The sequence below is a fragment of the Centruroides vittatus genome, unplaced genomic scaffold (genome assembly GCF_030686945.1).
Source record: "Centruroides vittatus isolate TY-2023 unplaced genomic scaffold, ASM3068694v2 contig_5, whole genome shotgun sequence".
In the NCBI taxonomy this organism is placed as follows: Eukaryota; Metazoa; Arthropoda; class Arachnida; order Scorpiones; family Buthidae; genus Centruroides; species Centruroides vittatus.
The window spans coordinates 811034-838132 of record NW_027122286.1 but is presented as its reverse complement, the minus strand read 5'-3'; the positions used below and the strand labels follow the sequence as shown (position 1 = coordinate 838132).

The 27099-nt window shown below is 34.8% G+C and overlaps 3 protein-coding genes and 1 long non-coding RNA gene across 4 annotated transcripts in view; 2 read left to right on the top strand and 2 right to left on the bottom strand.

Annotated features, from left to right (window-relative positions):
• The window catches only part of LOC136978211 (cytochrome P450 3A11-like), a 230304-nt gene that overhangs the window by 30557 nt on the left and 172648 nt on the right, over positions 1-27099 (bottom strand). The gene's annotated exons all lie outside the window — the stretch shown is intronic.
• On the top strand, positions 8859-10380 carry LOC136978146 (putative nuclease HARBI1). The gene is made up of 2 exons (XM_067273800.1): positions 8859-9231; positions 9466-10380. Exons 1-2 carry the CDS (start codon positions 8977-8979, stop codon positions 10378-10380), a joined length of 1170 nt encoding a protein of 389 aa, XP_067129901.1. The 5' UTR covers positions 8859-8976.
• LOC136978167 (uncharacterized) lies at positions 11351-12366 on the bottom strand. Its single transcript, XR_010881184.1, has 3 exons — positions 11947-12366; positions 11756-11824; positions 11351-11365 (listed from the first exon to the last, which is right to left on the bottom strand). It is a non-coding gene; the product is annotated as an uncharacterized lncRNA (long non-coding RNA).
• Positions 15278-26634, top strand: LOC136978215 (gastric triacylglycerol lipase-like). The gene is made up of 9 exons (XM_067273875.1): positions 15278-15443; positions 15554-15758; positions 19881-19995; positions 20055-20202; positions 20275-20367; positions 25687-25842; positions 25910-25981; positions 26053-26121; positions 26192-26634. The coding sequence occupies exons 1-9, from the start codon at positions 15327-15329 to the stop codon at positions 26426-26428; spliced, it is 1212 nt and encodes a 403-aa protein (XP_067129976.1). The 5' UTR covers positions 15278-15326; the 3' UTR covers positions 26429-26634.

Here is a 27099-nt window from a genome sequence, read left to right as displayed (position 1 = left end):
TTTAGAACGTGAGACACTACTCGTTGTTATCCTGTATATACTATGTTTTCGAACTTGTACAGTACACTCTACATGTTTGATTTGTAAATAAACTGTAAATATTGTTTAACTTGAGTGTGGAGGTGTGCTTTCCATCGAACCTCGATCACCATATCGAATCGTAATACATACGGCGGACCAAAGAAACAGAGCATGGGAAAGAACTTCATTAGAACTTCACTCAGACTTTCTCAACTCTTGACTGAACATGGACGATTTGATGTGTATTTGCAAGGTTTTGATGGCTTAGACATCGACTGCTGCCCACTGTGGGATACGTAACGGGGTTCGGCTCTACGTTTTTGACCACCCAATGTTGGAAGACATTAGATTTTTCTACCAACAACAAGCTGCTTTGGCTAGTTTGGAATGACATGTCAGCTGAATCTCTTTTCGATTAATCTTAAAAATTTTCACATGTTAAAAGAAATTACAAACTTTTACTTTCTGATACCTGCGATTAACTGAACTTGGACTTTACTGGACTCTCTAAATGTGACAGTTTACTTGTCTCTTACCATATTGTAAACAGATTGCGCGACGTACACTCGTTGATATGATAAGCAAGATGCTGTAACAACAACTGTAATGATTTCACTCAGTATATACGCATTCCTTTTTCTTCTTTTCTTCAATTTGTGTTATGGGTTTTGTTTAAGTCAGCATGTTTTCTTCAATGTTCTTTTTTGTGTTCTTACGCGATTGTGACTGGCGGTGTCGGGTGATTAATAAACTTTATCTGATAGAATGACTATATATATACAGCATATAGAACAGGATAAATTATTAGGAAAGTATACTTCAAATATAGATTTGTAACAAAGTATGATGATAAATTTTAGTATCAAATTCGAATCTTAATTGTAACAGATGGCTATTTTGCAACTTGAACACCAACTATATAGTATAATCACGCGGACTGTTATGTGATAAATGATCTTTGTGTTTATGCTTTCGTTTCTGAAAAAAGACACGACTAACTTTGCTTTAACCAACTGTCGCCATACTAGTTCTCGTCTCGCCTTTTCTCACGAGAGTAATGAGACACATTTATTAATAATTTAACAGTGAGTTACAATTATAGAAAATGTATAAAACTAGATAAAATAAAATTATAAAGCATTCAAACAGCAACAAATCTACAAAACATAAATGTGAAAAAAGTAACAAAAAAAAACACAATATCCGCGGGGTGGCGACATCCATCACCGCACCATCCATCCTGCCCACCTTGAAATCCCTAGTTTTCAAGCAATCTACATAGCTGATTGATGTTTCGAGTAAATATTCAGTCTTTTGTTTTTATGTCGACGACTCTGACCTGTCCGTCCTTGCCAGGGTGGGTTCTTATAATTCTGGCCAAAATCCACTTTGTAGGTGGGATATTCTTTTCTTTGACAAGAACTAAATCATTGTACTGTAGGTTTCTTCTTTTTTCTACCCATTTTGGTCTATTTTGTAGTTGGCTCAGGTACTCCAAATGCCAACGTTTCCAAATGTCTTGCACCATGCGCTGGAGTAACTGCCATCGGGATAATCGATTCAGTTTAATATGCTGAAGATTAGGTTCTGGTAAAGAAGTTAGGGCTTCCCCAAGAAGAAAGTGCGCTGGAGTTAATGCTGCTAGTTCATTTGGATCTTCACTGATTGGTGTCAGAGGTCGGAATTCAAACAAGCTTCGATTTGGTAAAATACGGTGGTTACGGTACGGTGGTTTGGTAAAATTCTTACTTCATAAGTAAGAATTTGATTGCCTATGATTCGTCTCATATGCTTCTTAGCAGATTTGATATTTGATTCCCATAATCCGCCAAAATGTGGGGAATGAGGAGGAATAAAGTGCCAACTTATACCTTGATTACAACTAGTTGAAATAACTTCCTGTTTAGTACTGTCTTTATTCAAAAATTGAAGTAACTCCCGAAGCTCATTGTTAGCACCGACAAAGTTTGTGCCATTGTCACTAAATATATCAGTGGGCTTACCTCTTCTTGAAGTAAACCTTCTTAAAGCTGCTATAAAGGCTGCAGTTGTCAAGTCACTTACGACCTCAAGATGGACTGCCTTTGTAGCCATGCAGATAAATAACGCTAAATATGATTTCCAGTGTTTTGTTGTTCTTCCATGTGACACTTTAATAGGAAATGGTCCTGCGTAATCTATTCCAACCTTCGAAAAAGGTCGCAGTTGCTGAACACGATATTGTGGAAGGACACCCATTTGTTGACTTTCCTCCGAAGCTCGATCTCGAAAACAAGCCACACAATCTTTAGTATACCTCTTTACTGAAGTTCGAGTATGCGGAATCCAGAACAGTTGTCTAATTTGAGCTATCAAGAGATTAATGCTCGGATGAAGCAGCAACCTGTGAAAATATTGCACGATGATTTTTGTGAGGTGGTGTTTCTCTGGTAACAGTAGTGGATGTCTTGCATCAAAACTAATATTTGCATTATGCAATCTGCCTCCAACTCGAAGACAGCACTGCTCATCAACAAACGGTACGAGTGCGCGTAATCTGTGTTTTGAGTTATTTGTTTTAATTGCTTCAAAAACATCTCTAAAGCAAACCTGCTGTACATGTCGAACAATGCAGATCGCAGAATGTTTTGTTTCTGTTGGAGTTAACTGTCCTATTTGTCTATATTTCTTTTCTTTCTTACAGTTGTTGATAAATCTTCTGCAATAAGCAAGGATGCGTTGAAGTTTTAACCATGAAGATGACTTTCTTATATTCAAAGGATCTTCAGTATCAGTTTTGCCTGTGAAAGCGACCGCTGTCTTTCTTTCTTCGTCAACATCACAATAATTGATTGTATTTACCTTCCAAGTTAGTTCCTCATCGTAAAGAAACCTTGGTCCATTCCACCATTGATCACATGAGTTTAACGTAGCTGGGTTAAGCCCACGTGACGCATAGTCTGCAGGGTTATCTTTGGATTTAACGTGCTTCCAGTGTTGTGGAGGAAGATAAGTCTGAATCTCACTTACTCGGTTTGCCACAAAAGTTTTCCAATTTCTAGGCTCACTTTTAATCCAAGACAAAGCTATAGTTGAATCTGACCAAGCGAAAATGTTTTCTCTATTTATTTGCAATTGTTGATTCACTCGATGCATTAGCTTAGCTAAGAGTTGTATAGCACAGAGTTCTAATCTAGGAAGAGTCACAACCTTCAATGGAGCCACTTTAGTTTTGGCACAGAGTATCTTGATTACAACTTCTCCTTGAATTTGTTGCCTGCTGTACACGACAGCAGCATAAGCTCGTTCAGATGCGTCAGCAAACCCATGCAGTTGAAGTGGATATTTTCTGTCAATAGCATGACGTGGTATTTTTATTTCTGTTAACGTTTGAAGTTCAGCCCTAAAGCCCTTCCATTGTTCTGCAATAACTGTAGGTAACAATTCGTCCCATGGTGTTCCAATTGTCCAAAGGCGTTGGAGCATCATTTTGGCCTTGACTGTGACTGGTGCTAACCAACCCAATGGATCAAATAGTCGTGCGATGTCTGAAATTACAGTACGCTTTGTAGGTGGTTGACTAGAGAATTTGCACAACACGAAGTAAAATATATCTTCCTTAGTGTTCCAATTAAGACCTAAGGCCTTCGTTAAGTCAGATACCTTAATGTGATGATTGTCAGTACTCTCAGATTGTTGTAAGGCTGATATCACTGTCCTGTCATTCGAGATCCACTTGCGAAGATAAAATTGTCCTTTATTTAGCATCTCTGTAAGCTGTTGACACGAAATAAACTGCCTTCTGAACTTCGTCTCTACCTGTCATTAAATCGTCCACGTAGAAGTCATGTTCAACCATTGTCGACGCTTCAGGAAAATGTTCTCTTTCATCGATCGACAGTTGCTTCAAGGTCCTTGTAGCTAAGTATGGACCAGATGTGGTACCGTACGTTACTGTATTCAGTTCATATTCTTTCACTGGTAATTCTGGTGATGATCTCCACAAAATGCGTTGCCATCTTCTATCTTCATTGTTCATAGATATCTGTCTGAACATCTTTTCTATGTCTGCCGAAATAGCAATCTTTCACGTACGGAAACGAAGTAAGGTTTCAAATATATCATCTTGGATTTTAGGTCCCACACAAATTTGTTCATTTAGTGATTTATTGTTCGATGACTTGGCTGAGGCATCAAAAACCACACGGAGCTTCGTGGTTTCGCTGCTTTCTCGTATGACGCAATGATGAGGTATATAGTAACACTCTTCAGTAGTTGATACAACTTCAGACATGTGGTGTTTATTTTCATACTCATTCATGAAATCATTGTATTGAGTACGAATGTGCGAATCCTTTTCTAGCCTTCTTTCCAATGCCCGAAGCCGACGAAATGCCATTTGCTTGGAGTCTCCTAACGTTGGTCTTTCTTCCCTAAAGGGAAATGAGACTGAATAGCGTCCAGTTTCTTGTCTTCGATGAGTTTTTTGAAAATGTTCTTCACATTTTGTTTCTTCTGCTGACATTTTTTGTGTGGTTTCTACTTCTTCGATTTCCCAAAATTGTTTTAGTATTTTATCTGTGTTACACATAACAAAGTTGCACATCACCTTGTCTTCAAGTTGCTGGCCCACAGGACCAGAGACTACCCATCCAAACCTTGTGAGTTGTAAATAAGGACAGTTTGACTCCTTTATTATTGGAGTGGATGTTAAGACATCGTGATAATAATCTGCCCCTAACAGAATGTCTATTTCACGAGGCTTGTTGAATGCTGAGTCTGCTAGATCTATATTTTTAATATGCTTCCAGTCTGAAATGTTAACCTTTACTGCTGGGAGAATACCTGTAAGCTTCGGCAATACGAATGCGTTAATTTGTAAAGAGAACTGGTCATATCTCGACTGAAGTTGTAACTTCACTATACCCTTCGTAACTCCAGAATCTGTTTGTCCCAGACCTACAACTCTTAATTTTCCGGTTTCTCGCGGCAATCTTGTTCTTTGCACAAACGCCTCACTAACAAATGATGACTGTGATCCATTATCTAGTAGTAGTCTGGCTTGATGTTTGGTTCCAAACGAGTCAATCACATTAACTACTGCCGTCGCTAACAAGACAGTTTTTTGTTGAGTTTCAGATGCGTGGTGTGTAATAATCACTTCACTAGTGTTGCAGTTCGCTGTTATACAAGATGATGCTGCGTTTGATGCTGTAACTAAAGCGGGAGATTCGTCTTCATGTAGCATGGTGTTATGTTTCTTACGACAATGCTTGCATGTAGCTGTAGATTTACAATCTTTCACGGAGTGATTACCCTTAAAACAGTTAAAACAGAGTCCAGCATTCTTGATAGTGACCTTACGAGTTTTTACGTTCTGTTTCTGGAATGCTGGACAGTAAAAAACATGATGCGCCTCCTTGCAAACTGGGCAACTTAAAACGGTCACACTATGAGCTTTGAGTGTAGTTGACAGTTTTCCTATGTTTTGTTGTGTTCTTTGTTTCAACATATTGCTCACGGAAATCTCTAAAGCACGATATCTCTGCTCCAGAAATTGCTTCAACTCATTGAATGTAGGGAATGTAGTCGTTGTAGCCTTCAATTCCCACTGTTTTCTTGTTTCATCATCGAGTTTGTTGCTTAACGTATAAACCAAAATGTGATCCCAATGATCTGTCGGCAATTTTAACACTGCTAATGCTCTGACGTGTTTTACAGTAGTGTCTAGTAGTCGTTTGATTTCACTCGCCGAATCAGTCCTTGCACGTGGCTGTTGAAAAAGAGCCTTGAGATGACTATTAATAATCTGTCGTTCATTTTCATATCTATCTTGCAGTATCTTCCATGCTTCTGTATAATTACCATCACTGACTTCAATGGAGTGTAGGAGTTGTTCAGCTTCTCCCTTTAAAACTGATTTAAGGTAGTGAAGTTTCTGTGCGTTTGTTAAAGTTGCATTGTTATGCACTATTGCTGAAAATAAGTCTTTGAACTTGATCCATTCTAAATAATCTCCGTCAAATGTTGGTAGTTCAATTTTTGGCAATTTTATCGACGAGGAGTTTGCCTGCCCTTCAAATGATGCATTCGACTGTCGTGGTGATGCTTGTGTTGATGTTGCTGTCTCTGTTATTGGCGCCTTTTCGTCGATTAATGATGATAATTTGGATCGTACTTGAATATATTTTTCCTCTACTTCTTCATAATCTTTTTCTTGAGCTGTTGATTGTTCATCTGTACCATACATGATTATATTGTTACTTATATTCAGATACTCTTTCCACGTATCGTCTAATAACGTGATTCTTGTGCTAAGAATATGAATAGTTGCATTTTGAGCTTCACTACTAAAAGCAAAATTATAATGTCTTGTTATGCTTTGTTTAATAACCTTACGGTTCCTTTTTTGTTGCGGGATGTCCATGATGAATACCAACTTGCTATATGCTATATTAAACTAGTACGGCTACGTTTACCTAACGAAACCTGAGACGATATAAACTTTCTACTCACTTGCAAAAGTAAACTTTCTGCTAAAACTGACCTTTGCTCGATATTCCAACCAACGCAATATCCACGAGGTTAGGCTTAACACACTGCATCAAAAAGTTTCTTGAAAAAGACGTTCCTCACTGGAAATGATTGCGATTCTTTGTTATCGGACTTAATCCGCCTCGACGGACCAAAATTATGTTATGTGATAAATGATCTTTGTGTTTATGCTTTCGTTTCTTGAAAAAAGACACGACTAACTTTGCTTTAACCAACTGTCGCCATACTAGTTCTCGTCTCGCCTTTTCTCACGAGAGTAATGAGACACCTTTATTAATTATTTAACAGTGAGTACAATTATAGAAAATGTATAAAACTAGATAAAATAAAATTATAAAGCATTCAAACAGCAACAAATCCTCAAAACATAAATGTGAAAAAAGTAACAAAAAAAAAACCACAATATCCGCGGGGTGGCGACATCCATCACCGCACCATCCACGGACACATGGCAAATTTCATCACTAATTTTTATTCAGCTGAATAAAAATTAGTGATGAAATTTGCCATGTGTCCGAGTGAATACACTATATAGTTGGTGTTCAAGTTGTAGAATAAGTACCGGCACGGTTTCATAAATACTAGCGATGGCTATTTATTAAATACTCAATAAATATAACGAAATATAGAATTTATGGTTATGTTACCCGTGGTATCGAAGATGGCGACGGAAAAATTTTTTCCTTAGATACTAGACGGCGACGGGGAAATTTATTAATTTGCATAATGCGACAGATAGTACGGGTACGCCCCCTAACGTTTAGATCACTCGGTATTCTACTTCGAGATTATTCCTTGTTAATCTGCTTCCAGATTATCACTCGAGAATCTGATTCGAGATTACCGGAAACGCGGCCATCTCAAACGTAGGGGAAAACAAAACTTCCCCGTCGCCGTTTAGTATCTAGGGAAAAAATTTCCCGTCGCCATCTTCGATACCGCAGGTAATATTAACCGAATTTATTAATCAGTAATATCAATCGGACATGAATATTTTAGATGTGTGTTTAAATGCATTGTAGAGATATATGTGGTAACTCCAACTCCCAATCTCAAAAAACATGACCAAAAATATGATTTAATCAATAGTCTTGTTTTTGAATAATATTTCAGATGCATTTGTTTAAGTGCTTTGTATTGGTGTCAAAGCACTTTTTGAAAAAATTTTTATATACTAAAATTTTTTGAGTTTATTTTGAACATTTCAAACAATACTCCAATTGAGACGAAAAGAAAAAAAATCGAAACGAATGTGAGGTTGTCGATCGGGATGTCCGAAATCAAGACGTACAGAGGAATGAAGAAGTCGTACGTGGGTGCGACTGGCACTGAGACAGACTCGACAGTTACAACAAACTGTTTGTTCAACACGAATGGAGCTTACAAGATTCTTGCAATCTTGGATGTTCAATGTCGGCAATGATTCTGGTTCTTCCTCTTCTTTCCAAGATAGTCTCAAATAAAGAAGTGTCCCTTACGATTAACGATTAGGTTAACGATTGGGAGTTCCTCCGATGTCTCGACGGCCCCTGGACAATGCGGTCCGGAGATGGGAAGATGTGTCGATCCAAGGAAGAGAAACAGACAACACACAGATAAACAGGAAATGGTCTGAAACTTAGAATATTCGGAAAAAGACGTAGCCAACTTCGAATTTTGAGGTTTTTATCATTTTCTGTCACTATTCGCCCATTCCAATTGGTCGTTTTTCTCGATCTGGCTTTCTAAATGGTTCCCCCGTTGCTAAGTATAATTGGATCTCAACTTGGTAAATCGCGGGAAAGCTCAAAATTCACATTTAATTCTAGTGGTGGTCGATCTTAGGACTTACACTACATTATTATTAATATATCGTTTACACTTACGCATCGTGCTTTTCACACAAAAATGTTTCTCTCTCTCTTTTTTCATTCTAAAATATTTTAACGCGAATTTTAGTGAGGAGTTCGCAACGGTTAGACCCTCATACGAACAAGCTAATTTATTACAAATTTCATTTCAATTGTAATTTCATTCAATTGTAATTTTTATTCTTCAGATATAAAATGCTGAGCAAGAAAATTATGATATAAATTGTATGTTATAATTATTTTTACAAGTAAATTAATTAAAAAATTGCTACTTCTGCTGTTATTTTTATGCCATGTTTAAAACCATTGAATTAAGAAACATTCTCATTTTATAAACCAGGGGTGGCCAACTTTTGTGTACATAAGATCTACTTTTTATCTTAAAAATATGTCGCGATCGACTTGTGGTAGGCATAGTCTAAGTGGCGAGGGGGGGTGTGAAATACATACTATCGGGACATTCCAATTTTCAACACCAGTGTTGAGTGTTGAAGTCAACAGTTTGACGTCATCAACGACGTTCCAAGTCGACTACGAAGTGCTTAGTTCCCATGATTCCATTCTCAGCAAGATGGAGGACAAGTATATCATTTCTTCTGCTGTTACAGCATTTTGCAATATTTTTAATGACAATGCGATGATTTCATATAAAAGGAAAATGAAACACGACGACGACGACGAACTGCTACATGTAAATGTAGCAGCTATGGAAGAAAATAAAAAGAGAAAGAAGGCCAAAATAATAGGTTATGTAGAAGAGGTAGTTCCTTTGTATTCCATGGAAGATTTTAAATCTCACTTTCGTTTGAATCGTTCAACAGTTGAGGTATGTAAAAGTGCTTAAATTATAATTATCTGTTTAGTTTGTCAAATCTTTTACTGTAATTATATTTACAAAGGATAGAAGTGTTTAATTTTAAAAAATTTAATTGTTTCAAAACTTATATATATATATAAAATTTATTATATATAATTTTACCTAAAATATTTCGCTTATGTGGCAAAAGAAACGATACTTAAGCAGCAGTCATCATTTAAGAAATTTTATTTTTTATTTCAGCATTTGATGCAGATGATTATTTCGAAGCCTAATAAAAGAAAGCCATCAATGAAAAGAGAAGATTCCATATTACTATCGTTATGGTTGATTGGCAATCAAGAATCTTTTCGAGGTGTAGCTGACAGATTTGGCATTGGACAGGGCCATGCTCACAGAGAATTTATTGCATTCTGTAAGGATATAATGGAAATAACAGAGAGAGTTATCCAGTGGCCTACAGGAGGAGAAATTGAAAAAACTGTTAGCGAATTTAATGAACTAAGAGGGTCCAACAGTTTTCCCGGAGTTTTAGGCTGTATCGATGGAACTCATATTCCATTTACAGCCCCCAAAAATGAAAAGGTTGCACATTTTAATAGAAAAAATTTCACTTCCGTCATTCTACAGGCTGTATGTGACGCAAAATTAAAATTTATAGATGTCTTTGCTGGTTGGCCAGGCTCATCAAATGATGCCAGAGTTTTCCAAAGAAGTCCTCTCTTTCTAAAAATGAAACATAATCCTGAGATGATTCCAGAAAATTATCATTTATTAGGTGATAGTGCATATCCATTATCCAAAAAATTATTAACTCCTTATCGTGATAATGGACACTTAAACTATATAAAAAAATATTATAATAAAATTCTTAGTTCAACTAGAATTGTTATTGAACAAGCATTTGGACAATTATTTGGAAGATTTAGAAGGCTAAAACATCTACATATGTTTCGAAGGGATTTGATTCCAGAAGTAATTATTACTGGATGTGTATTGCACAATTTGTGCATTTTATACAATGATATACCTCCAGATGCTTGTTCTATAAATGATAATTTTCAAACCAGTTCTCCGAATTTTGGAGAAGAATATCGAGATGGAATTAGCAAAAGAGAGAAAATTGCTAATAAAATATATGCCCATCATAATGGTTAAAAATTATCTACTTTTATTATTTTTTTTCTGCTAATACCTTAAAATCAAGTTTGTAATTATTGTTGTCTGCTATTATGTTGTGAATTTTTAATCACATTGATACCATGTTCATCTGCATTTATAATACTGTATATAATTTAAAATTTTATTAAATATTTGAACCAGTCTTAGGAAATGTATTAATCATGTATTTAACATTTTGTTATTACTTTTAGTTATTTGTAATTGTGAGTTACATAATTCTAATAAACTTTGTTCATTATTGAAAGTGCTTTGATTTTTTGAATAGATGTATTTTGGTAAATCTTAAATACATTTATTAGTAGTCATCAAAACAAAAAAAAATTTTATTAAAATATTTAAACATTTTACATTTTATTTTCGGCCAATTTCAACAAGACATCCGTTAAGTTTTGCATGGCTTTTAGTTTTTCTTCTTCTATTTTTTTTAAATCGTTCCATCGTTGTTGTTCAACTTCTGCTTTCCTTTTGTCTTCTATTTTTTTTTCTTCTAAATACTTTTTAAACCACAATGGTGGTTCATCATCAGTTCTTCTCTTCTTTCTTGGTCTTTCTGTAGATTCTGCTTCTTCCCTTTGGGAATTTGAGGTACTTGGAGCAATTAAATTTTCATTTTCACAAAAATTTTCAGAGGTGGCACCTGGCAAAGAACTTCGAAGGTAATTACCGGGGGGGTTCACATTTGACCTATTTCCATAAACTTCGTGAAATTTATGGAAATATTCCCATTTTGTGGCACCACCACCAGACTGTTTTGATCTGTCTACATTTTTCCTGTACGTACACATTAAATTTCGCCATTTAGAATGGCATTCTGTAGACTGGAATGCGTACCCACTTTCTTTAAGACAATCGGAAATTCTTTGCCACAATTTAGATTTTTGGATTGGTTTGAGGAATTCCTCCTCCATTTCCAATCTTGTTTCTACTAGGAGTAATGTCGCTTGGCGAGTCCATTCATTAGCTTAAAAATTAAAAAAAAAAATCTTTATTTTGAATTCTTTTATAGTTTGCTATAATTTATTATTTACACAAAATCTTTAACATGATATCTGATATAATATACATAATACTGCATACAGTTTTGGTATTGTCAAGAAAATTTTTTTGAACTATTTAAAAAGAATTAATAATTATAAATTTCAACAGAATGTTCCCATTCATTCATTAAAATAAATATCAAAAAATTAATTTATGAACACTTATTCTAATAAATATATATTGTCTATATTTAATATAAAGCTGTTATTTATGTTTACTTGTTCAATTTAAATTGCATTAATTAAAAGAAAATCTCAATATATAATAATTACAAAGTATCCTTACTGTATATTATTATTTAATATATACTTACCAATTTTTTCTGTTCCAGAAAGTTGTACAGACTGTACATTCATTTCTGATCTTTCAGAAGTTGTTTGTTCTATCATTAAATATATATGTAAAAAATTAAATAGAGGAATTTTATTAAAATTTATAAAAACAATAATTATCTATTTGGTTAAATACATTTAATTTGTTATTAATATAAAATATGTACAGTACCTGTAGATGCTGAACGCTTCTGATTCTCAGATCGAAGTTTATTTATGTATTCTAGTAAATAATTGTGATCTGACAAAAACAATGAAAAATAAATTTATTGCTTACTTGAAATGATATTCAATTTTTTTTAAATCTTACCTTCCGTCATCATTTTCGCTTGTTTTTCATCAACTATAAAGTGATAAGTTTCGTTGTCCACAGTAACGTGCATCTCCTGCATTGTCGCCATTTTTTATTCAAACGTCGCTCCAATTACCCACAATTCATTGGAAAGTAGCAGTCAACATATCTGTTGAGTGCTGAGTGCGTTGAGTCAGCGCTGACAACAGCGCTACCTCAACGTTGAAAAAAGGAACGAATTTTAACGAACGTTGAGATCAGCGCTGAGTCAGCGTTGGAAATTGGAATGTCCCGTATGTTTATACACTGTGCTTCAGTACGAGGTGCACTCCCGCGAAAACTCCATAGAGAAAATAAATTTCCAGACCCAACTTTTGATATTTGCAGTTACGAGTTCATTCCATACAGGCGTCACCTAAAAAAATCGATTTTTTGACACTTTCAAGATAGATTTTTATTAACTTAAAATATAATTTAATTTTTTTTATCAATTACAATGTATAAATTGTGGTAGTATTGGTTCGTAAACTTGAAAAACTTGTTATAAAACTGCACAGTACGGCTGATAATTTAATTATAAAATTTTACTTTCGCGATTTTTTTTGGGCGAGGAAAATTTATCGTGGAAGAATGATATAAGATTTTTAGACTTCTTTTTTGCTAATCTATCAAAAGCTCGCGGGAGTGCTTTTTGTACTGAAACACCCTGTATATCTACCTACGTAAAAAACAACGTAATTATTTAACGGGCCAAAAAACTCACGTCCAGGGGAATTAAAACAACACGAGTAATTATTAACAATATTTATTAATTCAAATTAGCTACTGACGAAGACAGATTTAGAATTTATTTTATTCCGTTACATTAACGGGAAGACTGAGTTTGCGCGTCTCTTACCAAGAAAACGTAATTAGGTGTATATCCTGACAAAGATAATAATAGATTCTTCAGTATGGGACTCAGTCAGGACAGAATGTTTAGTCTTCGTTAACTTTAAGTATGAAAATGCCAATTCACACAGGTATGTAGTTCCGAAACAGGAATAAATGTATTTGCTACATTTGGTGATACTGGGATATTTTTCTCAATTGACGTATTTCCAAAAATCCAAAAATATAGAGGTCTGTTGCCGAAAACGCTCACTTATCGAGTAAATAGATAGGTAAGAAAAGCCATAATTTAATTTAAAACATAAAGACAGGTACTTACATTTTAAACAAATGAAAAATTGAAACTCAACGTTGTCACCGTGGATAAATAATATTGATTAATAATAATAATATTGTTAATACTAAAGAAAAGAAGCTACCGCATGACAGTATCAAATATTCAAGCTAAATGGCTGTGTTTTCTACGAGTCCAGTCATAACTGCATGCATATTGTTGCTTTTGCGCGTTACGTTTACAAGTTGCGTTCAGTTACAAGTGTAACACATTAAGTCAAAGACATCGCGAGCGATCGACCAAAATTGGCATCGCGATCGACCGGTCGATCGCGATCGACTTGTTGGCCACCCCTGTTATATACCATAAAAATGTGAAAATATTTTTATTAAACCTTGTTTTTGTCATAAATAGGTGTTATGTTATTTAATATAATAAATGCACCATTTTGAAACTCAGCACTACGTAATTTATTTACATAACTAAATCATTACATAACCTTCTAACAATACCATTTTGTCGGATAACTATCAACTTCCACACCTGGGAGTTAATCGTTTGTCAAGTTCTCAGCAGCTAAGTGGCGCTTTTTCATAACCTCTCGAACTATTGTCTCAAGTTCATCAGTTGAATATCAGAAGGAACAGAAAAATTTAGCGAGTCGTCGCCCATTATTCCGATAGTGCAGTCGTCGCTCAGATTTACTATATACATCGCCTCTGGCTCCGTCACCTTCTCGTTTCCCTTATTAGATTTACCTGATCGCCTACGGATTAGTGAGTACACCTAACAGGACTATCTCTTCTCCTCATCATCGAACTTTCCGACTCCGGTCAACGAGGTTGCTCTAGCCTAAGGAAGACCCACCGCTACGTCAGGTGTCTATCGTCACGCGTTTTTTTGTAAACTCTCTCTCTCGGCATTCGCAAAAGCATGTATATCAACCTTATCAGTCAGATTCCGCGGTCCATGTAATTTCCTTTAAATTTTTCTCTAAATAAACTAGGTTGTTTCGTTAACGTAGTCTATGAGTGAGTCACTTACGACGCGCTGTCTCACTCCATCTCGCCCGATCGCCCGCACACGCGGCCGCTCGCGGACCGAATCAACACGCCCCTCTCGGCTTCCGTGTCAATCGAAATACGGTGGTGTCGGTCCTGGCAGGCATCGAAGAGATGCCGACCCTCTGGTCACATCATACTACTGTTTGTTTTTAATTTCATATTAAATTTTGTAATAAATCCATAATTAGTTTTTGTTTTTTAAAGTGGAATATATATTACAAAAAGAAACGTTCAAGAAATATAGTTGATATGAATAAAAAAGAAGCAAAAAAAAAATAACTATAATTTGCCAATTTTTGCACTCAGTCAAATAAAAACACAATTTGTATTCTTAATGATGACCAAACAGTAAACTAATTACATAGAAGCTATTTTAAAAAGCATTCAATATTGCATTATTCTGTTATATATAGCTTTAGATCAGCACACTAAAGGTAAAACAGACTATAGAAGAGCAGCACAAACTTTCATTAATGCAAATAAAAGATGCATACGGGACATGTTCGAACGTGTTCAATTCGATTGTTTTAAGCATGTAAAATTTAAATAACATGCATTTGCATAAACTGTTTCGGGTATATTTATTTATGAGTTAATAAATAATCCATTTTACTGGTTCTTAGTGAAGAAACATTAACAAAAACAAATTAAAAAATAGATAAATGTTTTCGATTCAAATCTTCTGCACGGAACATATTTGAATTGCTCTGGGACAGTTTTAAACAGTCGAAAATATAAAGTCAAAAAATTAAAGTTATAACGAAAACAGGCAACATTATTAAATAAATTTAAAATAGGACAATTTAAAAATACTTTTTCGTAACTTTTTCGAGAGAGTCATCCTTATCCTCATTGATAAATAAATCAGTTCCAAGCGACAAATGAATCGCCTGACTAGAAACTAATAAATATTGATTAAATGGATACGCCTCACAGCGTATGACTTAACAGGATAGATACTGTAATAATTCCACTGAATAAATGAAGCAGCATTGCCACCTAAACACGCGATTGATAAATTTCGCATAAACATGAAATATACTGCTGTTTGTTTTCTCTTTTTATGGTCGAGTTTATTAAATAGTTCCACGTCATCGTTTATCGAGTCGCGGGTGCTCGAGGTTGATCCAGACGCAAACAGAAATGTGGTAAATGTAACATTTACACATGCTTTATAATCTTTTAATATATTTATCTTATGATAATAATATATATATACTTTTTTTAAGTTTTAGTTTATTTTTTATATTTGATATAGACCGAAATAATAATCAGCAGAGGCTATCCAGTGGAAGAATATACGGTTCAAACGCGCGATGGCTACCTTTTGAAACTTTTTAGGATTCCCTATGGCCGAGAAAATCGTGAGAAAAACAGCAAAAATCGTGCAATCGTCTTTTTGCAACACGGCTTTCTAGAATCTGCCATTGACTGGGTGATCAATTTTCCCCACCAGAGCCTTGGTAAGTCATCATTTTCGGGAGATCGATCTGTTTCAACAAACATAGCATTTAAATTAGAAATATATAGCTTAAAATATAAAAACGTTTATATATAAATTTGTCATCTTATAATATATTCGAGATGGGTTTATGATGATGATGATGATGACAGTAATAATAATAATAATAATATTAATAATAATAATCAGATCATAAATACTAAAAACTACAAAAAACACATACTCAAAGATACAACACTCACAGATGACACATGCAGAAAATGTCACTTCATGCCAGAAACTATACAACACATTACTTCTGGTTGCAAGCTCTTGGCACAGACAGATTATTTACATAGACATAATCAAGTAGCAAATATAATACATCAAGAGCTTGCAAACAAACACAGATTATTAGACGTCCACGCACCATACTACAAATATATTCCACAGACAGTACTGGAAAATAAAATACACAAAATGTACTACGACAGAGCCATAATCACAGATAAAACAATTTACCACAACAGACCAGACATCACACTCATTGACAAACACAATAAAATCACATACATTATAGACATATCCATTCTAAACACACACAATATACAAAATGCATGCACTGAAAAAATTAGCAAGTACACAGAAATCGCCCAGGTAATAAGGCATCTGTGGAGGATGGATAGGGTCCTTATTGTACCTGTCGTTCTCTTTTCTACAGGTGTCATACTACACACACTACACCAAAAACCTGGGAATATTACAATTGAATAGAAATACATACATCACACTACAGAAGGCCACTATATTGAATACATGTCATATTGTGAGAAAATTCCTGAATACAGACACACACACTGATACACTTCTTTAATTTCAGTTTTGGTTACTATGCCTTGACTTTGGTCCGACATAGTACACAGCCACCGGTGTTAACCGAGTATATCTCACTTAACCCGACATAATAATAATAAGCGCAGAGTTTAAACGGTTAGGAGTTGAAAGTTGAAAATTATTACACAGTTAGGGTACGTCATGAGAATGCACATAAAAAGAAATTTCCAAAAATTTCCCCCGCGGAGGAGAGGAAGAGGGTTGAAGAACTCGATTTTTTTTAGATGTGAATTTTTTCGTTTTTGCGGGAAATCGAACATGTTTTTAGAGCCATCTAAAAATTTTCTAATTAGCCTCGAAACAACGGAACCTAAATCTTTTCACCCCGTGAAAACGGATAGGATTGACTATATAACTATAAAGGTTATCTTAGTTAAAGTTTATCACACCGAATAAGCAATCTAACACATTTTAATTAGTGATGTAACGAATATCCGATTACAGTACTACCCGGTATTCGGCCTATTCGGCCTATTTTTCACTATTCGGCCGAATACCGAATATTTTAATCACTATTCGGCCGAATACCGAATATTTAATCACTATTCGGCCGAGTACCGAATACCTAAAAACAGGAGTAAGAAATAACAAAAACACAGTAAATTAATCAATTTTGTAACTTTTATTAATGCTGAATATTAAGCTATAATAAGAAATAGCGTCTAACTCTAGTAATAAATTATTTCGTAATTAAATAATAGTATAGCCTTTATCTAGCCCGATATCTTATGGCATTGATGGCGTGTAGGTTAGAATGTATCGGGAATTAATGTTATTGTTTAGTTAATTATGTTATATTCGTATTCGCGTATATTTTAATATTTTTTACGATATTTTAAAATGATTTACGAAACGTTTTATTGAAACTTAGCGTATTTAATGAAAGAATTATTTATCTATTTCTAGAAGATGAGTAACTAATATATAATATAATTTATATATAACGCAAAGAATGAGCATTTCCTATTATATACAAAAGATAACATTTGAAATCATGTTAATTTTAAAGATATTGACAAAAACAATAGCAACAAAATATCACAAAACTTCACGAATAGCAACCCCCAATAATATATTTGAACTGTTCCACAACTGGGGAGAAACTAGACCATATGTCCCCACTAAAGTATATCTTTAAGGTACTATTCAGTCTAAAATACGTATTTAAAAAAAATGTTAGTGCTTAATTAAAGAGTTAAAAAGATCGATTGCAAATAAAATAACTTATAAGTTATAACTTACATTTAAATACCAACAACTGACGAATCATATCGGGCTATTCACGGCTATTACATAAATTATAAACCAATTTGGCAGCAGAGGTAGACGTTAGGCTCCATCTCATATTAAGTTTAATAATTATAATTTAATTAATTAAATTAAATAATTTAAACCTACTGGAAGAAAAAATCGTAGTGACAGCAGGCCAATAGAGTGCAGGATGCGCGATCCTTGCCATAATGCGGTTTGCGCGCCAATTTTCGTATGTGCGTTAATCAAGCCGAATAGTTTGGCCGAATATTTGGCCATTCGGCCACGCTCCTAGCCGAATATTTGATATTCGGCTGAGGCCGAATATACTATTCGTTACATCACTAATTTTAAAACTTTTCAATTGCTCTATTGTACACAATTTAAAAATTTTTTTAAATGTGTTAGATTGGGCACGCGGTGTGATAAACTCTTACATAAGATAACCTTTGTAAATATAAATTAAATACTACTATAATCTATATATATAAGCTATTGATCGCGTGTTTGTATATCTGTAAGTTGTAACGGTATCATTGTAACAGTTAAGTTGTAACAGTATCCACTTCAGTCCCTGTCCCTCTCTTCGGGTGTACTATAGATTACCACCTATGGAATTTCCGGATTTCGAGTATATATTTGAACTCGGGAAAGAGATGAGTTTAACGTTACCCTACTTTTGAGCCGGAGGCAAAAAATAAGAAAGTTATCACACTTTTTTTCGACGATCGCGCGATGATCGGGAATCGCGTCGCTCTTTCCGCTAAGCCCATCGCGTGTTTAACAAGCAGTCCGGCAAGTCGGCCATATATACCTTCAACAGAGACAGATGTTCATGCATGAGCACACTGATCGTATGCAGTTAAGTCCTTTTCGCACACCCTCGCGCTCGTAGATCTCGGGGGCTAGGGCCCCTCAGTCTCGCTATCGCTCTGATCGGCTATACCACGAGCGCTATCGCGATCGGGAGTGGCGATGCTTGAACAAAAGGAAAAAAAGGAACTGGCGTTCGACTGTTCGTGCTCCCGACGGATTCCCCCCGGGAGGGGAGCCGCCGGCAGGCCGCCGATTGTTCAACGTCACTAGTTATTGATTCACGGTAGTTTTTGAACAAAAGGAAGAAAAGGAAGTGGCGTTCGACTGTTGGTGCAATTTCTTGCCTTTCAGAGTGCTTTTTTTGTTTGCAGACTTTACCGCGAGATGGCAGCACCAGCAACTAGTTATCATACTTTTTTACTGCTGTCTGCATGACAGCAGTAAAAAAGTATGATAACTAAAAAAACTATGATAGCTTTCTTATTTTTCGTCTCCGGTCCAAAAGTAGAATATGATTGAACTCGTCTCGGTCCCATCGGTTCAGATATATACTCAAAGTTCCGAAATTCCATAGGTGGTAATCTATAGTATCTCCTATCTTCTCTCCAAGACACACCCTCCAATAAATCTCTCACCCCCCAGAGACATACTCTGATTTACACACCGCCTCTCCACCGAGTCGCCCCCACCATGTGGCAAAGGGGGTACCAGAAAAAGACGTAAGGCACGACATATTAATCTTGGATTAATATCTGTATATAGTCCATTGAAATGAAAACATTTCCCATTGATATGAATTTTTTATATAACGGAAAGACAACGCTGCTGCTAGAACGCCCACTAGGGAGCGGCTCAGGCAATTAGTATAATATAGTAGAAGGGTTAGAAGTACGAAATAATATTAATCTATCTGATGTTATTTTCATCTGCTAGAATAGACATCTGCTAGTTAATTATAAGTTAAGCATATTGTAACAATATACGGATTATCATTTTGTTAGTATTCTAAACAGGTACAGATAGGCCTACGCACTTAGTTGCATATGTTCGAGTAAATTCTAGTAAAATAAATAAAATAAATCATTGCATTAATTCTAATACTATTTCTTGTTGAACAGAATATTAAATCTTTCAATGTTTTCTACTTTATAATATTTAAAATATTTATGTTTAATTACGGTAGGTTATATCTTGGCTGACGAAGGTTACGACGTCTGGATGGGAAATCAGAGAGGTAACACGTACGCCCGAAAACATATCAAATATTCTCCCAAAGACGATGAATTTTGGAATTTCAGGTCAGTATAAAGAGAAGTTGCGAGGTCTTTGTTGATGAATTTAAAACGTTTCTTTGTAGTATTGACGAACATGCCAGGTATGATACACCGGATAGTGTAGACTTTGTCCTTAACAAAACAGGTCAAAGTCAATTATATTATGTAGGATTTTCGCAAGGTAACACGATACTCTATGCATTTCTCTCCGAGAATCCCGAGTACAACAAGGTAAGAGTTATCTCCACTTACATCCACACAGCTTTCAGAAGGTATTTAAAATTAAAATATTGAATTTTCTAGATCAAAGCAGTATTTTCTCTAGCTCCAGCGGCACTGCTCGGTCATATCAAGAGTCCTATTCGTCTACTCTCTCCTTTTACTAGAAAACTTCAAGTAAGTATCATGATTAATAAGCTCTTGGCAAAAATTGCGGAATCACTTTATCATTATGTTGTTTTTGTAATGTTTTAAGCACTTAGCAAAGAAATAATATAAGCAATTGATGCTGTTGAAAAAAGGCACAATGAACATTTATTTTTAACGAAGCACTTACACATCAGAAAAATGGCGAACTTCAAACATTTCAAAACGCCAGCGTTCTAAATTCTTTTTAAATTTCAAACAATTTCAAAAACGAGTGCTACCAAGCAAAATTCTCACAATTTCCAACATACCTTTTTAATAATAGTCACACCTTTTGAGTATCTATATATGTTACAGTCAAAACCCGTTTATAGTTAGAACGCGTTTTAACTAGTTAAAACTAGTTTATACTGGATGTCTTTGTTAAAACCCGTTTTGTCTAGTTAAAACTAGTTTTAACTGAAATTCATTTTCTCTAGCAGTAAATTCTAGTTTAACTAGAAACTAGACAAAACGGGTTTTGTCTAGTTAATTTACTGCTGTACATGTTTTGATTTTAGATAAAAACTAGTTTTAACTTTTAACATTATTTAAAACTAATTTTAGCTACATAAATATGTTTGGGGGAAATAAATAAAGTTATGTGTAATGATTCGGGGGAAGATGCCTAACATTTTGCTTATGAAGGAAATTATAGCGATAATTTGGTTTTGCAGGCCTCTAACGAAAATATCATATTCTTGAGCATGTTTTCTAAATAACACTTTGGAGTATATCAAAAATAATTGTATATTGTATTTGCAATGACGACTTCTTTACTGTCTGGCATTTAAGCATCTCACCCCAAGTATCCGGGTGAGATGCCAAATGCCATTAGGGTAAGATAACAAATATAATTGCATAAAATTAATTTTCGAATATCTTAACCAAATTTAATTTATTGCATATGTAGTACAAAGTACTTCATAGTAAGTATAACAGCGCAGTATAAGTATTGTTAAGTTTCCGCCCATTTCCACAGCACGTGCTCTATAGCTAGCTGAAAGCTTTTTTCAGTCCAAAAACCTTTTTGAGAAGTCCTTATATAATTTCTATGCATATCCTGCAATAAAACGAGAAAACAAAAATTTATTAAAAGTAAGCATATTGGAATTCAATTAACAAAAAATAGGCATGTTTCCCCAAGAAAAATGTGGTATCTTTCCCATTTGTCATGGTGAGATGCCTAGTAGAGTCACGTGTTCTAGCATGTCCGATCGGGATCGGCGGTAGCTCACAATGGAAACTTTAGAACCTTAACTACATCACACATTAATTGATTTTTGCAATTTTTAATAAATTCTATTTTAACTTTTAGTTTTAAGATGATTCTAGAAACATTTCACAACAAAAACTTCGTACTTATCTTGCTTTTATTCTTCTCAGATGTAGGAACTAGTTTACACTGAATGTCTTTGTTATATCTAGAATTTACTGCTAGTCAAAAATGAATTTGAGTTAAAACTAGTTTTAACTAGACAAAACGAGTTTTAACAAAGACATCCAGTATAAACTAGTTTTAACTAGTTAAAACGCGTTCTAACTAAAAACGGGTTTTGACTGTAACATATATAATCGAGACGAGTTGATGATAATAATAATAATGATAATAATAATAATCAGCGCAGAGCCCAAACGGTTAGGAGTTGAAAGTTGAAATTTGGTACGCAGTTAGGGTACGTCACGAGAACGCACACTAAGAAGGGATTTTTCGAAATTCCACCCCACTGGGGTAAGGGACAGGATTAAAGCTTAACACTTCCATCAACAATGAAAGTGTTAAGTGACAACGGCAGTGTCAACAATGGAAGTGTTACGTAACAATGGAATTGTTAAGAGAAAGCGACGTGCAAGACGCAGATGCAGTTTTTTTTCGTTTTTGCGGGAAATCGAACATATTTTTAGACCTATCTAAAAATTCTCTAATTAGTCTGGAAACGGGGGATCTCAATTCTTGCATTCTGTGAAAACGGGTAAGGTTGACTATAATGTAATAATCTTAATCTTCACTATCATTAATTTTGCTCGAGGAACGCCGGGCCCCCGCTAGTTTTAATTATAACTTAAACAATCGAAATAGCAATACCTTTTATATTTAAATTAAACGCTTTTTTGTTTTTAAATTTTACATGTACAAAAACATTTTTGAATGACATTAAATTAAGAGATTATGGGATTAACTAATTTAAATAATTTTATTAATACATTGTTACACCTCTAGGTTTAAGACTATGTTAGTTCTAGTATAATTTGCTTCTTGTTTGGAGGACTATGTTAATTTTCTATTAGATATTAACACGTCTTAAACCCAAACTTATCATAATGACTACGAACGAATTTAATTTGCCTGTTTTTTTCATGTATTTTTTTTTATTTACTCCAATCTGTATTTAGGACGTATAAATTCGTTTCAGTTCACTTGGGTACAATATTATATAGTATTAAGTTCAAAAGTTAAGCGAAAAACAATCACCTTAAAGTGATTTGTAGTCATTATGATAAGTTTGAATTTAAGGAATATTAATAGCCAACTGAAAATTGACTTTAGTTCTTTCAGGCATTGATTTAACTCATGAAACGAAAATTCTTTATCGAAAGCTTTCCATTTTCACCGAACAGTAATCAAGACACTTGATTTCCACACATAGCTTTGCACCGGACCAATTTCTTCAATTTCCATCACATCTTTTCTAACAGATTCACAAGTCTACTGTTTGCTGGACATTGTATTCGTGTTGATGCAGTGTTGGCGAAGAAAATTTGAATAGCTACAGCCACAAGACTAGATACATTGTCATCTTGTAGAATGACATCGTCAACATCGAACATGTTTTCAATGGATGGAATAAGAAAGTTCTCCAAACTGTCAACGTATGCTCGGGCCGTTTTTGTTGCCGTTTTGATATACCGATAGTCAACTCCCCCTGTCCCCTTTTACCTGACACGCAACCGAAAATAAGTGAGACAGCGCGAGCTGACAATCGCTATTTCAAAACGCAACGTAATGCCCAAGCATACGTTGACATTTTGGAGAACATTCATTGAAAACATGTTCGATAGTGATGGTATTATTCGAAAACACCAGAGAAAGGACAGCTCCCCTGTCCATTACCTGGTTTTATAAGCTTTGTTATAAGGGCATCAGACTAAACTTTTAGAATCACCTTCATACCAATGCAAATTCCTGCGTTATCACTAAATGTCTCTTTCATCCAGTCGTCTATAGTTCACAATTGTTTTTCTTTGGCCATTGTAACTTTTTTCTTATGTTTTAGTGTTCCGCCTTTCTGCTTTCGTTTTGCTTTTGTTTATGAAAGTCCATTTCTTTAAAATGAATTTTTACTCTTCTCTCATAAGCCATAACCTACTTTTTTTCACTTGTTATTCATTCCTTTTGTTGTACATTTTCTATTTCCAGGAGACATTGCTGTTAGTTGCTTATCCTGACACGTTGATGTTTTTCGTGGTTGATCCTATCCTTATATAACATTCTCAATTTCTTTATACTAGCACAAAAGTTTAGATATAGTTGACTATAAACAATCCACTTCTTTTGCAATAGTCATTGTTAAATTTCCTTCCTGAAAGAACTTTACAATTCTGTGAGATGGGCCGGGTGCCAACGGGGGAGATCTTAGTGATCACTTAATCGGCACGGGTTGGTAAAACCCGATCTCTATGTCTGTTGGATGGCTAGGAGGGCTTTTAGTGGAGTGGGAAGACCGCGAGTAAGTCGATAGGCTGAACAACGGCAGGTAACCAGGTTAACAAATACAAACACAGTTTAATATAAAGAGCTAAATCTAGGGTTACAAGAGTTACAAAATACACAACTAAATGTAACCCGTAAACGCGTCGTTTCGCGAGGTGCGGTCCCGGTTTCCTATAAACTAATATCGATCCCGAAGAGAGAGTTTACAAATATGGTAGGGGAGAGCGGGGCTACAAGTTCGGTTTTTTAATCAACCTTATATTTTATTAAGGAAACAAAATTCTAGCATAAGTATTAAGAGATTAAAATTTAAGAATATATCTAACTTTGCTATAAATACAGTTTTTGGGGGTTGATTTTTTGTAAGTTTTTTTTTTATAATTAATAATACAATACCTAAAGTCGGAAAGTAACAACTTACCCCGGTTCGGGGCTAGTTGTTACCCCTACTTCAAATACCTGTGAGAACGATGCTGTTGAGATGCTGTTCTCACAACAGCATTTCTGTCTTGGTTGATGTTGAGCAACAGCATTTCTGTCTTGGTTGATGTTGAGCAACAGCATTTCTGTCTTGGTTGATGTTGAGCCGTGATCGATGTCTTCCTTTTTTATAAGGCAATTCGAGCCGTCATCTTCTATGATAGTGGCGAGGAGGGGCGTTTTGGACTTGAGATATCCCTCCGTATGGTCTAGGGGAATGTTCACTGGGAACAGGGGGGCTGGAGACGTTCGCCAGGGTATGGCATCTGCTGAAGTCCACAGGGATGGCTGACGAGTGGCTGGTGAATAGAGCTGTTCTATATTCTCAGGGACGAACCCCCAATATACTGCGACCTTATATTCGTTTTTGGCCTGGGAAAATGATCAGGTGATTGACTGTTGTTGGAAACGAAGGTTGATTTTGCAGGTGTTGGGTCGGAAGTGTTGGTTCCTCGACGTGAGGATGTCGTCAAACGGCGCTGCTATTACCATATTTGGTTCGAGACTTATAAGGTTCATTGTATTTACTTGTCCGACAGTCCACCCTCTTCTCCTTTAAAAAGAAGTTCTTTAATTTTACACTCGGACGTTATAATTCTCTCCTGGTTGTTGACAGTACAGGTTGTCATTCAATCCGTTTTCTGTGCGATGTTTTCTTAACAATCAAAACTGAGAAATAGGCTTAAAAATTTCCTTAAATTTACGCAAAATTAAGAGCGCAAACTCACAATTATTTCTATTATTTCGATGGATAATTCCGTTGTCAATGCAATTAAGTGGTTTTACACGCATTTATTTTATATACGGACTTACTTATTCAACAATATATCAAGCAATATTTTAAATACGCTAAATAATGTAACTTTTCTCTGTTTTACAATTTAAAAATTTTTTCCTTTATGTGACGTTATAAAAGATTATATAAATTAAATACATTACACAGAAAAAACGCATGGCTGTTATAACAAAGTTGTTCTGTATCAATTGCTTGTTTTATTTCTTTGCTGCATGCTTAAAACACTATAAAAACGACATCGTGATGAAGAAATTCCATAATTTTTGCCAGAAGTTGTATTAAATATTTTTCGATTAAAGATTTTAACTTAAGATTGGTTTAGATTTTATTTTCCGTTCTAGGACACAAGGAATTTTTACCAAACAACTTCATTTCGGAATTGTTTGCACAAACTGCCTGTAATGTTGATGTTGTAAGGTCGATATGCTCCAATATCTATTTTCTAATAAGTGGATATGACTTTTATCAATTAAATGAGGTAAGGTAGGAAAGATTGTTACGAAAGTTTGAAATTATCTTATGTCTAATAATTTAGATTATTTCAGTCACGCCTGCATGTCTACTTTTCTCATTTTCCTGCAGGAACATCTACAAAAAACTATATTCATTACGGACAGGTAGGTTATGTTGTTGAATATTTCGAGGAAATTAAAATTTAAATAATTGAAATAATTTAAGCTTATCGTAGATGGTAAATTCGAAAGAACTGCAGAAATTCGATTATGGGCCATTAGGAAACTTAAAAAAATACAAACAGGTAAGGAGAAAGTTTTCTGTTTGATATTTAGATCTTTACTTTCGTTTATATGATTGTGTTTACCTATTAGATTCAGCCACCAAAGTATAATATTCCAAATATTGAAACTCCGATCGCACTTTTTTGGAGTTTGAACGACCTTCTGGCAGATCCTGAAGATGTGGATATACTTCGAAATCGCTTCTCGAATTTGATAGCCGATTATCAAGTACCGCTAAAAGAATGGGGCCATCTAGATTTCGTGTTTGCAAAAGAAACAAAGAAATACGTTTATGACGAATTACTGCGAGTAATGAATAGATTTTAGAAATTTCCTCTGTATATAAAATAATGCACTTGTGAGCTTTGCTCTAATTCAATGCATGTTTAACCAGTACTAAATATTTTTTGTACGTATAAAATATTAACATTATATAATTTGGATTTGATTTAAGTTTTACGGTTCCGCTTCCTGTAAAATTCCAGTTGCTTTGAGTTACGTGTTATTCGGTCACGATGTCTGAGAGTTTCGTGGATTTGTAATCAATAAAATAAAAAATATATAATAAATTAGTATATTTTATTATTATTCACAACTGTTAGGATGTCACTTAGTTTCAATAGAAAAATCCGATTAATAGCAAAGCATGTTATATTATCATTAACTACAGGTTATCTTTTAATATCATTTTGTAATAGTGAGGTTTCGAAATTTTGGAAAAAAAAAAATTGGCTGAGAATCAACTCAATACCGACTTGCAGGTAATCACCATCAACATCTGTTCCATCTCGCCACTTATGATGCAAACTTTCAATCTCGTGAGCCTAGAATGACTGGGGCTTTTGTTTGAAGAAAATATTGTAATTCAACCGTACTTTATTTTGGCAGTATGGCTCTGCAGGGTGTGAAATTGATGATAGTCTGTTGGCGCGAAGCCTGGGCTGTAAGACAGATTAGGCAGAATATTCCAAAGACTGGCCAGCTGCTCTAAGGTCATA

What these genes read in the sequence shown, in the direction of transcription:
- LOC136978215 (XM_067273875.1), top strand. Translation starts at nt 15,327, where the DNA reads ATGAAATATACTGCTGTTTGTTTTCTCTTTTTATGGTCGAGTTTATTA. An exon ending in TTTTCCCCACCAGAGCCTTG is followed by an intron (nt 15,759 to 19,880) that starts GTAAGTCATCAT and finishes TAATTACGGTAG; the next exon opens with GTTATATCTTGGCTGACGAA. An exon ending in ACTTTTATCAATTAAATGAG is followed by an intron (nt 25,843 to 25,909) that starts GTAAGGTAGGAA and finishes AGATTATTTCAG; the next exon opens with TCACGCCTGCATGTCTACTT.
- LOC136978146 (XM_067273800.1), top strand. Translation starts at nt 8,977, where the DNA reads ATGGAGGACAAGTATATCATTTCTTCTGCTGTTACAGCATTTTGCAAT. An exon ending in TGAATCGTTCAACAGTTGAG is followed by an intron (nt 9,232 to 9,465) that starts GTATGTAAAAGT and finishes TTTTTATTTCAG; the next exon opens with CATTTGATGCAGATGATTAT.